Genomic DNA, 17,915 nt, shown 5'->3' on the forward strand with positions numbered 1-17,915 from the left:
CCGCTTTCAAAAGAACCATGGTTCTTGTGGAAGGCAAGAACGCGGTGACGTCATCGCGTACGAAGAACATGCGCTTGTCACATTCAATGCAGTCACCGCCATCTTGCTGCACCCTACCTATGCCTAGGAAGCTACCGCACATGTGTCATTAAAGTACTGCCACTATATAAAACTTTTTGGCTGATCTGTATACCACGGTCATGTTATAAACGGCAGTGTTTGATGAGTGCTAAGTGTTTAGGTAGGTGTCGATTTCCACTATAGCCTGTCTCCTCATGCTGTTACGGGAGGCGGATCATCCATAAATCAAGATGTGACATCCCTCCCACTGTGTTTTTTATTAGTTACTGAGCATATAAGGAGGGAGGGAGAGACTGGACTGTCATTTAGGATCTGTATACACACACAAATACACATGTGTGATGTGAATGTCATGTGACCTGAAAAGCTCAGAGCAACAAGGAACTGTTCTCTCCAAGCAATAGAGACCAAACTGAGCATGTGCAGGTTCACTACCCTCACTGTGTCTTATTTGGCCTTGCCAAGAGACCCTGCAGGAGGGGGAGGATGAGCCCATAAAGCAGGGATATGCAATTAGCGGACCTCCAGCAGTTGCAGAACTACAAGTCCCATGAGGCATAGCAAGACTCTGGCAGCCACAAGCATGACACCCAGAGGCAGAGGCATGATGGGAATTGTAGTTTTGCAACATCTGGAGGTCCGCTAATTGCATATCCCTGCCATACAGGATCAAACAGCCTTTTTACACAATAGGATTACCCCTTAAGTTCCACAGCGTGTATTACAAGCATGCAGTTCTGCATAAAAAGTCAGATTTTACCGTTGTGGGTTTTTTAACACTTTAAGATTCACACATATTGTAGAGTACAAAATTGTATAACAATTACTGTATAGAGAACGCAGTCATGGGCGAATTATCATGGTCAGCTAGCAGCCATAGAGACTCACCACACATAGCAACTGACTTCTCCTCTTCAAATGACTGGTGCTTGTCACTCAGTCGAGCTTTCGTCACCTTATGTTCATTCATCTCCTGATCCAACTGTTGCTGCAAAGTTTTTAGTTGGTAGTTCAACTCAATTTCTAAATTATTTTTTTCCTGTAGAAAAAGCACACATATACAAGGTCACATCTCACTTAGAAATTACCGAAAACCTGACCTTGAAGCAAAGAACTGGTCCTTGCTGCCATTTACAGCATGTACAGAGAATGCAATGGGGAATAATATAGTGTTTGAGTGACAACTCTGAAACTGCTGGGCCTGCTCACATTGCATTCAAGACCGTGGCGTCAAGCAGCAGTCTCAGTGCTTTTGGACGTCTACACAAGGAAGACTTTTAGAGGTAAACATGCCTAAAATAATATACAATTATAATCCTATTGAAAGAATGCTATTGAAAAAAAAATACCTGGCAACAGGGTCTCTAACCACCAAAATTGCTCTATATAAATGCAAAAAAACTGCTGTCTAACTGTGGAACAGTTATAATGGAAACAATGTTGGCCAGTTTGAAGAAAATATTACCATAATCATTATAGTCAATCGTTTTATTGGTAATCTCTGATCTGTGGACCCCTTTATCTTTAGAAATCTATTATTTTTAAAATAACAAAACTAACATATACAAACAAAACAATACATGTTGAGCAGAATATTAATGCATCATTAAAACCTTCACCACATTTTAAATCTCCTAATAAGCGATCAGGATAACAAAGATTATAACCAACTCATATAGAATCACCCCCCCCCCCCCCCCCGGGTAAATTAAAGGTAGAGGTAGGTAAAGAAAGAGGATAACTTCCAATTAGTGACAATCTGAGAGACCAACTTAACATTGTACTTAGATGGATACCTTTCTCTTACTCGTTTGCAATGGGGGAGAGAAATTCACAAACTCACCCTCTGCAGCCTGCATGGTGTATCCCACTTACAGAAAGTATAACATATCAAAGACCAATACTAAAAATATTCGAACTGCTCAAATCAGCCATAACATGCTATGTATCTAGGGACATTAACTTGAGTCTCCTCACTTTTAGGCCACTAGGGTGCGAGCGCAACCGGAGGCACACGAGCGATCGCGGGTGTCCGGCGGTCATCAAGTCCGCCGGGCAATCGCATCGGCTCCAGCGGCAGGCGCGATGACCGCTGGGCACCCTCGATTGCTCGGGACAGAGCGAGAATCGGGAACTGTGTGCGTAAAGACACAGATCCCGGTTCTTTTAGGGGAGAGGAGACTGATCGTGTGTTCATATTTCAGGTCAGAGGTTTACAACTACTTTACAATTTTTTTTGTGAATAGGAAGACAAAAAAAAAAAGAAAGCACATCTTTTTAAACAACTTACTTTTTCAGAACGGTTTAAGAGATCCAATGCCTCTTTCCTGTCTAATTCTGCCCTTTCAAGATTGTGTTTGAGATGTTTAAGTTCTTCTTGTAGCGATGTCATCCGAGCTGTTTCACAATTTGAAAATTGTTAAGTTACATTAAAGCGTCTTTTCAAACAACATTAAATGCATACTTGTAAAAATTACTTTAATATTCCCTCATTATGGTCAGTATAGTTAACATTACTATATTATGATCACATGCTATTTAAAAAGCCTGCCAGCATTGAAAATTATTAACATGAAAGAGCAAAGTTGTCAATCATTTAAACAATTTTCAGTTGCTTGATTACGAGTTAAAATGCTTTGACGTCCACCAACATGGAATTACTAAACTGTTTGTATATTTTGGTTCTCATGGCAACATCTCAGAAAAGCTGCACCAGTACACAATTTTACAAATTTATCAAAGCTTATTAACGCTTTAGTGCTTAGCCCACATACACCAATTATATGCCCCAGAATATCCTGTTTTACTATGAAAAATAAGGCTGCATTCACACCTCGGCGTACAAAATCGCTGCGTTTTGACCTGCGAATTGCGGCAACAAATAGCGGCGTTTTGTACCACGATTCGCCGTGATTGTGAATGCAGCCTTCACCCCCTCTATGGAGATGGTTCACATCTCCTATGCCGAACGCCGCCTGAAAAAAAAGGTCCGGGATTTTTTTTCAGGCGTACGGCGTGGAGATGTGAACCATCTCCATAGAGGTGCATGCTAAATCATCCCTCTGGCGTCTCAGGGGCGGCTGCGGCGTCGCACTACAGGCGTATACACGCCTAGGTGTGAACGGGGACTAAGGCTCACATTTTTTTTCCTTAACCACTTCAATAAACTTTCTGCCTTGCTGCCCAGGCCAATTTTCAGCTTTCGGTGCTGGCGCACTATGAATGACAACTGCACGATCATGCTACACTGTAGGTAAACCTTCATCTAATCGATACCTTTCTGGCAGAGGGCAGCAGATTTTCCTCAAGAATTTCATGATATTTTGCCATCTTTCCTTCCACCCTGACAAGTGTTCCTGTCCCTCCTAAAACACCCCATAACAGGATAGTACCACCTCCATGCTTTACTTGTAAGAATGACACTATTTGGATGGTGAGCTGTATTGGATTTCTGACAGACATATCATTTGGCGTTGAGGTCAAATCATAAAATGTTGGTCTCATCTGTATAACACCTTTTTCCATGTGGATTCAGAATCTTCAAGGTGCTTTCTGCAAAGCTCAGTTGCAGCAGTATGTTGCCTTTGAGTGGTGTCTTTTTCTTGCAACTCTTCCATAGAAGCCACATTTGTGGAGAATTTGCGATATTCTTGCCACATGCACACAATGACCACTCTGTCAAATTCCTGCAACTGCTTCAGAGTTGCTGTAGGCCTTTTGATAGTGCCTCTGACCAGTTTCCTCCTGGCACTTTCATCCCGTTTGCAACGACATCTTGATCCAGGGGAGGGTCTATGTTGTACCAAATAACTTCCACCAACGATATACTTTGCTGTGCTTCTAGGCATTGATAAAGCCTTTGACATTTTTTTGTACCCATCTGTCTCTTTAAAACAAAATGATCACAGCTGAAAGTCAAATGGCTTTGTGTGCCATTGAGAACACCTGATTGAGTTTACAAGTGATTTTTAGGAGGGGGTGATCCTTTTTCCAACGTAGTGATATCGACTTTGAAAATTTTCATTCGCCCCCCCCCCCCCCCCCCAACATGGTGGCGTTATACGTTTCACTTGAATGTTAGAAGTTGCACTAAATACAGCAGGATAAAACAAAAAAACTGTCTTCATTTCAGGCTGAAGAGCAACAAAATGTGATTTTAAAGGGGGGGCTGATTCTTTTCTATACCCAATGCATACAGACGTATGTAAGCAGCGATGACATAAGTGGACATACTTGTTGTGCAAGCTCTCTAGAACATGTGGCGGCACTCTGTGACCATTGTGTCCACCAGACACAGAAAATCACAATTGTTGTTCTGGGCCACAATTGGTGGCCCTGGTACTATGTGATCAATGTGTTCAATCACAGCGATCAGTGTTACAGTAATAGACAAGACTGTCATTCACAACGCCTTGTTTAGTACTGTGTGAGCTCGGCAATTGGTCACAGCGATCACATGGTACCAGGGCCAATCACAGTGGCTCTGTACCTTTTGTTAGCTGTGACCACTCACAGCATCACTGTAACAAACCTTTCATGAATAAAACAGTTTTACAGACTTCTTATACAGTGATCATCAATGTAATAAGCAGTAAGTGAGATAAAAAAAAAAAAAAAGACTGATCACTCCCCTCAGAGTAGTAGTGTCACTATGGCGACATTAAACTTCTCTGGTGAAAGCATGTCAAATAAAAAAAAACCTCCCTGTCCCTCATCACTGCCTCACCAGTTTCAGAGTCCATGATCACCACCTCCACAACAACCACTGCGTCTCTGAACAAAGCCACAGCAGTCAGTATAACCATAAGGACTTGGGCAAAATGCTATTAAGAGCGGTCTGTGTTCAGACCATTCTTCAGAGAGCATTTAACAGGCAGTGAGGAGCATTGCATTATCTCCCCACCACCTGCTTTAGGCCCTTAGACCCTTCACTAGCATCCCCACTGACTTGAATAAGTCACAACTGGTGGGTGTACACCAGGGTATAATTTCTGTCACAGCTGCAAAGCGTCGCAGCCGTGGCATGTTTACACCCCCCAGCCACTGCCAGAGGGGGGGTAGAGTTTGAGGGGCTGACCGTCCTACGTTAACCCATTTTCACAGTGGAACTGTACTCTTCAACCCCAATAAGGAGGATGCTTCTGGTGCTCAGCCTACACACCCTACTCACAAAGTGAGCTTTTTATAGACAGGATCACATCTGGGGCTGTGCCATGGCTCTGTAGCCAGAGGGGCCTTGCAGCTAACCAACACAGTACACTCTAATCTGGAAAATACACACAATGCAGAGCCCGATACCCAAAAAGTCATGTTCCAGAGTAGCCCAATGAATCCAGTCCAGCAGGGTACAACCCTCAAAAGTTAAGGAAAGGCCAATCCTGATTGCTGCTCTGTACACCGCTAAGTAGCAGGAATCTTAAAAGTATAGAATTAGATGCAAGAACTTTATTAGGAAACATTATATCCATTCAGCTCAGATGGATGATGTAAAGTCTCGGGACAATGTTCAAACTTTTAGCTGGAGGCAGCCCTTTGCTTTTTAAAAAAAAGTTTTAAGCAGCAAAGTTCTGCCTCAAGCTTAAGGTTTTAACACTGTTTGAGGGAAAAAATATATAGACATGATAGCTTTAATCCATGCAATTTATTCTACAAATGTGTTTTTTGGTGGGTTAAGCTTAGCAGTGTGGTATGCAGAAGGCCCAACGCGTACTACAATGTATGATGGAGGACTCCCTTTTCATTCAGCCTCTGGTGTTCTAATGCTTGCAACTGGCCACAGAACATAGACTTTACACCACTTGCTTCCACAGTGGTAATGCAAATGATAGGTTTCTTAATAAAAGGTGTCACTATAATTGTTTTAGAATCCGTAGTGGTGCGCAACATTCTTCAACCTATTTAACAATCAGCCTACTACCCCTTGGAGTGGAGTACACCAGTGTGTTTAATGCACATTTTTTGGAATTTTATTTTTATTAGGTCATCTTTTAAGCCCTTTTCTGTTATATATGGGGTATCTGCACTCTGGAGTTCTCCTATTGAATTTTACTGAGCTGACTAACATGTTTCCAATCCTCCTGTAGGCAGCAGAAAAAACCCAACAGTATTAGAATTCCTGTGTCCCTCAATGGACAAGAAAGAAAAGCATTTGAGGAGACAAAAAAAAAACGTTTAAATATGTCCAAGACTAGAGTAAGGATTTGGCAAATTCGATTTGTATACCACTAAATGATCTAAAAAAAAAAAACATTTTTTTTACCTTGCAAGTCCCCAATCATTTCTGATCCCTGGTTTCTGTCTCTCCGCTCAGAGTCTAAGGCCGCCTGTAACTGAAAGAAATCTTTTTCCACTTGTAGCTTGGCACTTTCTAATAGTCGACATCTATCCTGCAGTTCCCGGTTTAGTGCTTCTAGTTGTGCAATAGTCTTGGTCATCTCATTTTGACCTTTTCTCAGCCTAGCTGCTGTGTCCGACTCCGCTCTTAGGAAGTCATTGGCTTCATCCAACTGGAAAATAAAAAATAAATATCAAGCTATGAAAGAACACAATGTTACACCATAAGGTCTTACTGAACAAATAATGCATTCATAATACTAAAGATATACAAGTGAAATACAGAAATGTATGTGTACAGATTTTTAGGCATCAAAGCTTAATTTTTTTTATTTTTTATAAAAAAAAATGTTATACAGTATAATATATCATTAGCCTAGGCCTGGAACCCAGGGAAGTAACTGACTAAAAAAAAAACCCAGCCAAAGACGACAGAGAATTTCCACTTTAACAAACTGATCAGCACTTTACTGTACTAAACAAATCTGCTAAATGATCTAATCAAGAAGAAAACAAACAAACCAAAAAAAAAAACCACATACCTGCTTTTGCAATTGAATTATTTTTTCATTTGTTATTTGAGAATTCTGACTAACTTTCTTGAGATCCTCCAATTGGTCTTTTAAAGTAGACACTGTATGAAAAAATAGTTAAATTATCAGGCTATTGTCAGACTACATTACACGCCATCTTCCAGTAAGAGCCACAAGAATCCTACAATTTTTTTTAAATGCAGCAAGTTTAGGCAACTGTGTACATAGTAGGAAATATGGTGCCCACAGTCATGCCTTAGGTACCAACAAGCCTACATAAAAAACTTTCTATGGATAGAACTTTAATCTACAATTTGTGCCTTAGGAGCTATTCTGACTGCTTATTTTCAAGGAATTGGTTAGTTTTGGGTTATAAAATAAACTCATTACAAAAATGTGTACGGGCTTTCTAAATTGTTTCTTTATAGTGGTAAGAGCTTTATATGGTGCTATAAAAACAAATCTCTTTTTCTGTAGTCGGGTAAATAGGAATATTGCACTTTATATTGACTTCCAATTAGCAGGCAGGTATAGCTCTAATCTCCAGTTAACTTGCCAGTGAATGATCACCTATGGATTGTGCAATGCTGCCATTCAGTCGCAGAGCAGAAGAGATTAGACAAGGTGTGCCTCATATGTTCGGGTGCCAGGTCAGCTCCTCTAGCTATGCATAATATAAAGTGGATGGCATCCGGACAGCTGCACTCTGACTCGTGAGTCGGCGCTTATCTAACGCAAAATGCATCAACTTTATTTCTGCCTCCACTGTGTTGTTCGGCTGTATTTTTACATTTTCAATAAAGATGGAGTTATTTTTATTTTTTTATTTCGGAGTGCAAATGTCCGAATTCCTTCCACTTTCTATTGTGCAGAAAAGGTTAGAAAATAATCTTCTCATTTCTTTGGGGGGTTGGATATTAAATTGCTTAAAAAGGGCTCAATTAGATTTAAAAGTAATTTTTCCCCATTAACGTAGACCTTGAGGGGGTTACTTTCACGAGACTGATCCTCCAACAATCATGAACCGTAATCCAAAAAATTTTAATTTATGAATATTCCTCTTTGAGAAATTGGGTTTTTTCAGTGGGTTATCTGGTTTCTCTGGGATCTTTTGTTATAGTTATACAACTCATTCAAGTATTTTGGATGACCGTTTTCATCCATCCTGGTCTCTGTGTATGCAATGTATATGTGCTGAGAGAGTGGCTGACAGAATTACAGAATGCTCCCACTCCATTTCCAATTAGTATGGGTAATAATATTTAAGTCTTAGACCCCATTCACATCTGGCGATTTAGGATCCCGAGGAGATTCCAAATCGCACTGCAATAGTGACAAAACATACCACGTGTGTTTTGGCGACATTCATTTTAAATGGCACCTTATAAGTGGCGTGTCAAACTGCCTCACACAAAGCTTGTTGCCCAAAAAGGAGCAGACGCTTCTTTCGGGCAACAATCTTTGTGCGATAGTGAAAAATCAGCCACCTTTATTGAAAATTTAAAAACGCTATGTTACAACAAAAAACACTGTGGGGGCATAGAAAAGGTCATCGCGTTTTGCACTAATCTAATGCGAAACACGTAAACTGTTTCTTTGCCCACAGTGTGTTTTCTGCGCTATTAAGGGGTTTTTACATTTTCAATAAAGATGGATGAGCTTTTTCGTAGTGAAGTTTTCTGCACAAAAATCACAGCAAACAGCACCGTATTTGAGGTGCAACCACATCGCGCCCACGCTATAGTCAAAAGACAGCTACAGCGACATCTTAAAAAGTCGGGAGGGCGCACATGGACGCCCTCCCGTTCTTGGGGTGCACGTGTGGCGTGTGCTCTGTGATCACGGAGTCTTTCGGACTCTGCCAATAACAGAGTAGGGTAAAGGGCCAATCACAGTGGAACATTTACCACGTGATCAGCTGTCAGCCAATGACAGCTGATCATGGAAGTAAACCAAAGCTGGTTTTCGGCTTTTTTCTTTCTTGACGCCGTCAGAAGAAAGCCATTAACGGTCCCCTTGGTGATCACCAGTGCCGCCTATTAATGAAGGCAAAAATCTACCCCTTTGCAAAATTTAACAACAAAATCTGAAAAACTATTATTTTCAAAATTTTCGGTCTTTTCAAGAAAACAAACAATTGTGATTAAATACCACCAAAAGAAAGCTCTATTTGTGTGGGAAAAAAAAATTTGATCTGGGTACAATGTTGCATGACTGCGCAATTGTCATTCAAAGTGCGAAAGCGCTGAAAATTGGCCTAGGCAGGAAGGGGGCATAAGTACCCAGTAAGCAAGTGGTTAAAAATAATGGTGTGTTTAGCCACTATTGCAGTGCAATTTGGAATCGTGGGCAGAATCTAGGCGATTCTGCCCATGATCCCAAATCTCCCTCATGTGAACAGGGCCTGAATCCTATTAGGTCTCTAACTTAAAGAGGAACTGCAGTCTGCTCACATAATTTGTAATAAAAACACCTTAGCCATTCTGAAGCTTCCCTCCAACCACTTTGCATAATATAATATATATATATATATATATATATATATATATATATATATATATATATATATATATATATATATATATATATATATATATATATATATATATACACATACACATACACATACACACACACACACACACACACACACACACACACACACACACTGTGATTCTGTACTCCCTCCACCAAGTCTGGCTGCAACCATTTTAACTGTGGGCAGCTGAAGCTGCTGCTTGTTCACTTCCTGGATTTACACAAAACACAGAGGCACAGCTCCGCATCTCGCATTTGCCCTCTTATGACTTATTCCCCTTTCCTTCCTGGCAAACTCACTAGAGTGAGAGAGCGAGCTGTGCATGATGTAATAAGATAATAATTACCAGACAAGAAACAGAAGCTGTATAAGGTATTTACTGGCAAAAAAAAATGTTTTCCTATCCAAAGTTAAAACAAGGGCAGAAGATTTAATCGATGGAAAGTTGAAAAAATTACTGACGTTCCACTTTCCATGGTCAACAATTCAAAGATTCATAAAAAAATATGAAACATTTATAGGTGAAAAAAGACTCTCTATATTTCATGCATTTACAAGTAGGTGATCAAAGTGGGTTGGCAGTGTTGATTTGCGGCTACAAACCAAGAAAGTGATCCATCAACAGAACTCATGTACAGTATTTCCACAGGCGAAGTTTAAGCGGTCTTCATTTTATTTCCGTTCCTGACAGCTATAGTTCAATCATACAAACACACAGTTGTAATCAAGCAAAATAAATCACAATACTGCCAAACAGAGATTGTGTAATATTATCAAATCATACATGCAAGAACCATAAAAAGTAACATCATTCAGGCCAACATGACTGCTTGAACCCTGACATTCTAACTAGTAATCAAGGCCACATGGTTGCATAGACTGCACATCACTTACATTAACCCGCTCTTCTCCAAAGACAGAACTTGAATTACTAAAATGTTCAATGTCTCCAGTAATTGGATTATTGCATGAGACATTCCTGCAATGAGATCTAATTGGTAACTTGCCTTCATTTTCCACATTCCTCCTCTTCTCACTCTCCTGTTCTGCCTTTCTTTGGTATTCATTCAATCGATGTTGAAGCATCATTTTTTCCTTTTCAGCCTGAGACACGACCGATTCCAAGTTTTTTCTTTGATTGCCCTAAGGGTACAAATCAAAAAATGATTAGATCTTACACAAAACATTTGTAGCTGGCATTAGCATTTTTCAAACAATCAGGTACAAAACAGCTCAATCAGCCAAAACCAGGAAAATTATAGAACAGAACAATAGAAAGATCCATCCAAGCAAGGTGCCCTCCATGTTGACCCCTTGAACCCAACAGGAATTTATTGGCAGAATAAAGCACCACAAGAACCACAACTTAAGCCAATGAAAGGTTTAAAATATCACTTTTGCTTGTACAGATTCTTAACCACTTACCTACCGGGTCAACGCTGACACTTTTCATATTTGTAAAAAACATTTTTTTTGCTAGAAAATTACTTGGAACTCCCAAATAATTTATATTTTTAGCAGTTGCCTTGTAAAATAAAGCGGTCGTTACAATTTTTTATGTCACACAACTTTTTCCATTTCTGACGTTTGCGGCAATACCTCACATGTGTGGTATGAACACCGTTTACATAAGTGGACGTGACCTACGATTGCGTTCACCACTGCGCACAAGGGTGCTTCCAATTATTTTTTATTACATTTTTTTTATTTTTACATTGTCCCTTAAAATGTTTTTTTTTATTTTTTAAAGCACTTTAATTGCTTTAGCAATACAAAATGAGGAGTCCTCTTTATTGAGAGATCTGGGGTCACTCTCTAGGACCCCAGGTCTCTCCTCTACCTAAAAAACAAAATCAAAAACAAAGATATTGATTTAAAAAAAAAAAAAAAAAAAAAGCTTTGTTTAGCCGGAAGTAAAGTCACGACGTTGCTCCGGTCCTCCAATGCCATAGAAATGAGCAGAGGCCATCCTGCTTTCACTCATATCTAATGCAAGCCATCGCCAGATGGGTCCCAGGATTCACAGATCGTAAGGTAAGCCTGGGAACCATTAGGGGGCACCCTTCCATCCACTTCTTAAAGTGATCCAGTGGCCAATTCGCCACTCGGACCACTTTTATCTTAATTGCCTGCTGAACAAAACACTACTAGGGTTATGGCATATTGCTGCAGCCATAACCCAGTATTCCACTTGCCGACCAGGATGGCATTTGTCTATGGCCCAGTTGGCAAGTGGGTAAACTAAAACACCAGACTTTTTTTTAGATTAAAGAGGGGTTAAAACATCTGTCAGGGTTTTATTGTAATTTGAGAATGAAGAAATGTAAGGGGACATAAAAACCTGGCAAAAAAAAAAAAAGCTCTGCCTGTAGTAGTAACTTCACTCCTCAAATCTGTATGGCTCTTACCAAATCACCTGCATCTGTGATCTGTCAAACTTTGAACAGATTGGTCAACCCCTACAAATAAAGCTAAAGCGTGTGCATTAAAAATATAACCATGATTTCTCTCAGAAGTTTCACTAGTAAAGGTTGTGCAAAATCAACAAGGAAAAAAACAAAAAACACAAGATGCAATATAGAGTGGATCACAAAAGGTCATTAAAACACACTTACCTCCTCGTCCAGTTCCTTCATTATCTTGTCAAGTTTAATGTTCGACATCCTATGAGGGAAAAGAAATGCCGAGAATGGGAGGAATGCCCATGGAGGATTTATGGGTCATGTAGACTTTGTTACACAATTGAAAAAGGAACCAAGCTAAACAAATTCAAAATTTGAATCCTATTCTGGCAAGTCAAAGGATTGCATGATGTTGCTTAATTAGTTTGATTTCATTAGCTTTGCTAGCAAACGCAAACCCAAATGAACTCCTTCAAGCCTAAATATTAAACAAATGTTAATGCCCAAGCACAATTTTGCAACTAGTAAAACTGTACATATTGTCAACTACTTTGTGTACCTTGTTTTTCTTTTATCAGGCCAAATTGGGCATTCATTTGGTGGTAAATAGTAATGGATATCTGGCATCTGTTCAGGATGCCTCAACGAAACATTAAGCACTTGCCGCCCACCCACCGTCAAATGTCGGTGGGGCGGTTCTGGGTGGATGTCTTGACTGCGCACCAGAGCAGCTGCACCCACGGGGGCGCGCAGTGCGTAGATCGTGGCCACTCTGTGTTGCTAGGACAAGGCGTAACCCCAATCTCTGTAAAGAGACTCTGATGCAGCTCATTAACCATGTGATTGGCTGCGTCCAATCACAGCCGTCATATGCAAATACCGGTACCGGTAATTGGCTCGCTTCACACTGACAGTGTGCCGATCACAAGGGAGAACAGGGCAGGTAATCAGGGAACTGATCATCAGTGCTCTGATTACAGTAAAGTGCCAATAGTTCCACCAATCAATGCCCATTACTGGTGCCAGTCAGGGCTGCCTTTTAGTGCCCATCAGTGCTGTCCCATCAGTAGACACGTTATTTATTTACAAAATTTACTGACAAACTAAGAAAAACAAAACAAAAAAATAAAAACAACAGCATTGATTATGTACCACCAAAAGAAAGCTCTATTTCTGTGAAGAAAAAATTTTTTAAAAATTCATTTGGGTACAGTGTTGCATGATTGTGCAATTGTCATTCAAAATGCAACAGCACTGAAAGCTGAAATATGGCCTGGGCAGGGGGTGAAAGTGCCCCGTGTTGAAGTGGTTAAAGGAAACTGTTGCAATTAGGGTAAGGGTGAAGTTTCCTCCGATTCTGCACATAGAATTTGTTTTTTACCATATTTAGTGGTAGTCAGAGGGAGAATTATGGTCTTTTAACCACTTGTCTACCAGGGCGATTTTTTACAGTTTTTGCACACATTACAATGCACATTTTAGGTCTAAAGATTAGTTAAACCCCTCAAACCATAGACATTTTTTGAAAGCAAAGATTTTGGAAGTGAAAAAGAAGGAAGTTACAATTTTTCTTACACAGTAGCTCACATCAAACACAATATTTTTGTAAAAAAAATAAGGTTTAGTGCACACAAAGAATATATAAATATTTTACAAGTAAATACATTTTCAAATAAAAAAACTGTGCATGTCTGTAAAAGTGTCAACAATTTTGGTACACGTTAAAGGTCACTTTAAAAAGGTGTCACTTTAAAAGAGTAGCGCAATCATTTTCATACACAGCCCCACCTCACGTTTAGGATTTTATGTGTATTTACGTAGTTGTGGGGAACGTTACAATTTTTTACAATTACCTTTCGTTTTCACATAGGGAATGGAACCTTCAGCAGGCTGTGGATGAGATAAGTAAAGCTGCCTTAATCACTTCCACATTAAAGCCCATCACCTGCTCTACAAGTCTGAGCAGCAGCTGGAAGTGTGTTTAAAATCCCTGTCCACCGTTTATAAATGGAGTTGGTGCTTAACTGTATAAGAGCTCTTTCACACGGGCGGCGCGTTCAGGTCCGCCTGTCAGTTTTTTTTGGCGGACCTGAACGGGCGCTCCGTGCTCCTCTATGGAGCCGAGGATGTCAGCGGTGACATGCCCGCTGACATCCGACCCGCCGGATGTGTGACGGAGGAAAAACCTACTTTTCCATCCGTCTGGCAGATCGGGTGAATACGGACAGACGTTCCATGTTCATCTGATCCCCCCATAGGGGAGAGAGGAGAAAAGACAGGGTGGTCCCTGCTCAGCGGGGATCAACGGAGCGATCCCCGCTGAGCAAGCGGAGGTTCACGGGGCAGATCATTACTGATCCACCCCGTGTGAAAGGGGCCCAAGATATCTGTACGTTTTTATATGGTCTCATATGTAGACTGTGGGCAGCTTGTCCCATCTGCTACTGGTTCAAATCATTATGCACACCTAGCTCCACCAAAGCAGCATGCATCCACAGTTTGTTTTCTCTATAAAGAACACAATGGAGAAAAGTGAGCACACACACACACACAGTTCAGGGAGCCCATATCTCATCAGTATGTTAGCAGACATTATTATTTTTTGCACTGAGAGAGATATGGGGCATGCAATACAGGAGATATGGGGCACTAAATGCAAGACAGCGATTACATTATATACGTGGTGTTAAAGTAAAGTAATTAGTCTGTCAATATGTTCGTATTTTTTCCCCAGTAGCTTGAAAGCAGAAATAAAATCCAAGCTGCAACCATTGGATCCCTCTGAACATCTTCAGGTTGGGCTTCTTCCAGGTGCCCATCATAATTGCTTAGGGGGGGTGGTCTGACGTGACTCATGCGCACGGTAGTCATCCATCCTATCACACAAACACTAGACGTGTGCAATTAGTTTCATTCCAAATGAGTAACGAATTTAGATAAAATGTCTTATTTCGGAAATTTAATGATTTTTCCAAATATTCTGAAATTCAAAATTCCCGAAAACCAAAAATAAGAGTCAATATCTTGAAAATTCAGATGAACGAAAATCTGAACATTCAAAAACCCGAAAAAAAATCTAAAATCAGAATAACTTAATATTAAATTATAGGTATTGGAATTTGCTGTCAAATTTGTCTGTTAGTAAACGCAACGAATACAAATTCATCCAATTTAGGCATTATCCATAATAACCAATGTCATATCCAAATGAATGGAACATAACAATTTAATAATAATAAACGTATTATGTTTCGTTCCATTTGTTTACATGCGCCATTCTTTATTTGGGATAGTTCGTAACCTCAGATAAATTTGTATTTGTTACGTTCACTAACAGCCAACTTTGAAAGGAAATTCCAATACCTAGAATTTAATATTTATTAGTTAATAAGTTATTTAGAGTTTCCAGATTTTCAAGTTTCTGGATTTTCCAAAAAAAAAAAAAAAAATACGAAAAACTAAACAAATTTTTCAGCAGTGCACATGTCTAACAAACACCATGCAAAGTACGTATGCACATTTTTTTTTTTTCATCTAAAGCTGAACTCCAGGAATTAACCCTATTTTGAAAAATATGCTGGCATACTAAGAATTAAATCCAACTGTGTGCATGACATCTTGTGAACTTGGGCCAGGTTCACACTGGTGCGCTACGGGTGTATGTGCAGTTTCACCGCATTTTATCTGCAGTCCCACTGACTTCTATTAGATCTTGTGTTCTTGCTGCATTTTCTGAAAGCATACCACAAATCCTGCATAAATGGTTTAGGAGATATCCCCTGTATTGGAAAAGTATGAAAAAGCAACACAGTGCGCCTATGTTTTGGGTTTGTCAAAAAGATTGTCAGGGTACGCTGAAGTTGGTGACCCAAAAAAAGGAACCTCCACAGCAAAATCAATAACCAGCATTAAACTGGCTGATTGTCCCCAAAGTTCAGCTTGTAATCCTCTTTCAAACATAATGGCTATAAACCATACAATGCATAAAAAAGAGATTTTTAATACAGCTTACCTGTAAAATCTTTTTCTTGGAGTACATCACGGGACACAGAGCGGCATTCATTACTATATGGGTTATATGGAGTACCTTCAGGTGTAGACACTGGCAATCTCAAACAGGAAATGCCCCTCCCTATATAACCCCCTCCCATAGGAGGAGTACCTCAGTTTTGTAGCAAGCAGTATGCCTCCCAAAATGGTCCTCAAAAAAGAGGGGTGGGAGCTCTGTGTCCCGTGATGTACTCCAAGAAAAAGATTTTACAGGTAAGCTGTATTAAAAATCTCTTTTTCTTTATCGTACATCACGGGACACAGAGCGGCATTCATTACTATATGGGATGTCCCAAAGCAATGCTTACAATGAGGGGAGGGAGAACATCTCCAAGACAAAAGGATTTAATTTAGAGATATACTCAAATCATAATAAATCCAACTTAGTTGAGAAAAATAAAATTTTTAAATTTAACTCGAACAAGAGGAGCCCCCGGAATCCGAGGGTCTCAAACTGCAGCCTGCAGCACTGCCTGCCCGAAGGCAGTATCAGTATTCCTTCTTACGTCCAACTGTAGAATTTTGTAAACGTGTGGACAGAAGACCAGGTTGCCGCCTTGCAAACTTGAGCCATAGAGATCTGGTGGTGTGCTGCCCAGGAGGCGCCCATGGCTCTAGTAGAATGAGCCTTTAATGATACTGGAGGAGGCAACCCTTTCAAGCCGTAGGCCTGAGTGATTAATTGCTTAATCCACCTAGAAATGGTGGACTTTGCAGCTGCCTGCCCCTTCTTGGGCCCATCCGGTAGAATGAACAGCACATCTGTCTTCCGGATCTTCTTTGTAGCTTTAAGATAGGCCTTCATGGCCCTGACAATATCCAAGGTATGCAGCAACCCTTCCTTTCTGGAAGTAGGTTTAGGGAAGAAGGATGGTAATACCAAATCCTGGTTCAAATGAAAACTGGATATGACCTTCGGAAGGAAGGAAGGATGAGGGCGGAGAACGACCCTGTCCTTATGAAAAACAAGATATGGTTCCTTACAGGATAAGGCTGCCAGCTCCGAAACTCTTCTTGCGGAAACTATGGCAACCAAAAATACTAACTTCCTTGTCAGTAGAACCAAAGGAATATCAGCCAACGGCTCAAACGGTTGTTTCTGTAAACTTGACAGAACAAGATTTAAATCCCACGGACAAAGCGGGGATTTAACTGGAGGTCTAATACGTAAGACCCCTTGAAGGAAGGTCTTAACCAGCGAGTGGGTGGCCAGCGGCCGCTGAAACCACACTGACAGAGCAGAAATCTGTCCTTTGATTGTGCTTAATGCCAATCCTTTATCCACTCCTAGCTGGAGAAAACTTAATACTCCATCGATGGTAAATTTGCGAGAAAGCCATCGCTTGGACTCACACCAGCCTACATAGGCCTTCCAGACCCTGTAATAAATCACCCTAGAGACCGGTTTCCTGGCTCTGATTAGGGTAGAGATTACTTTCTGAGACAGACCTCTACCCCTGAGAATCAGGGATTCAGCTTCCAGGCCGTCAAATTTAGATGCCGTAAGGCAGGGTGGAGGATCGGACCTTGCGATAGCAGGTCTGGCCGTAGAGGAAGAGTCCAAGGGTCTCCCACTACCATCCTTAAGATTAGTGAGTACCATGCCCTTCTGGGCCATGCTGGAGCTACCAGGATGACTGGTATGTGCTCCACCCGGATCCTGCGCAGCAGGCGGGGTAGTAACTGGAGCGGGGGAAACGCATAAAGAAGTTTGAACTGATGCCAAGGGCAAACCAACGCATCGGTTCCGCAGGCCATCGGATCCCTTGAGCGGGACATGAACCTGTCTAGTTTCTTGTTGAGTCTCGATGCCATGATATCCACGTCCGGCACTCCCCATCTTTGGCAGAGTGCTTGAAAGACTAGTGGATGCAGAGACCATTCCCCCGGCCATAGAGTCTGGCGGCTTAAGAAGTCCGCCTGAAAGTTGTCCACTCCTGGAATGAATATTGCCGATATGCAGGGCACATGAGCCTC

At 40.8% G+C, this 17,915-nt stretch overlaps 1 protein-coding gene across 1 annotated transcript in view; it reads right to left on the minus strand.

Annotated features, from left to right (window-relative positions):
* Positions 1 to 17,915, minus strand: part of ROCK1 (Rho associated coiled-coil containing protein kinase 1) — a 192,913-nt gene that overhangs the window by 58,567 nt on the left and 116,431 nt on the right. The window contains exons 13-18 of the mRNA XM_040354048.1: positions 12,102 to 12,150; positions 10,494 to 10,629; positions 6,957 to 7,048; positions 6,341 to 6,587; positions 2,372 to 2,478; positions 970 to 1,120 (exon numbers count right to left, since the gene is read on the minus strand). Coding sequence (XP_040209982.1) covers positions 970 to 1,120; positions 2,372 to 2,478; positions 6,341 to 6,587; positions 6,957 to 7,048; positions 10,494 to 10,629; positions 12,102 to 12,150 — 782 coding nt within the window. The remainder of the gene's footprint in view (positions 1 to 969; positions 1,121 to 2,371; positions 2,479 to 6,340; positions 6,588 to 6,956; positions 7,049 to 10,493; positions 10,630 to 12,101; positions 12,151 to 17,915) is intronic.

The sequence above is a fragment of the Rana temporaria genome, chromosome 5 (assembly GCF_905171775.1).
Source record: "Rana temporaria chromosome 5, aRanTem1.1, whole genome shotgun sequence".
NCBI lineage: Eukaryota > Metazoa > Chordata > Amphibia > Anura > Ranidae > Rana > Rana temporaria.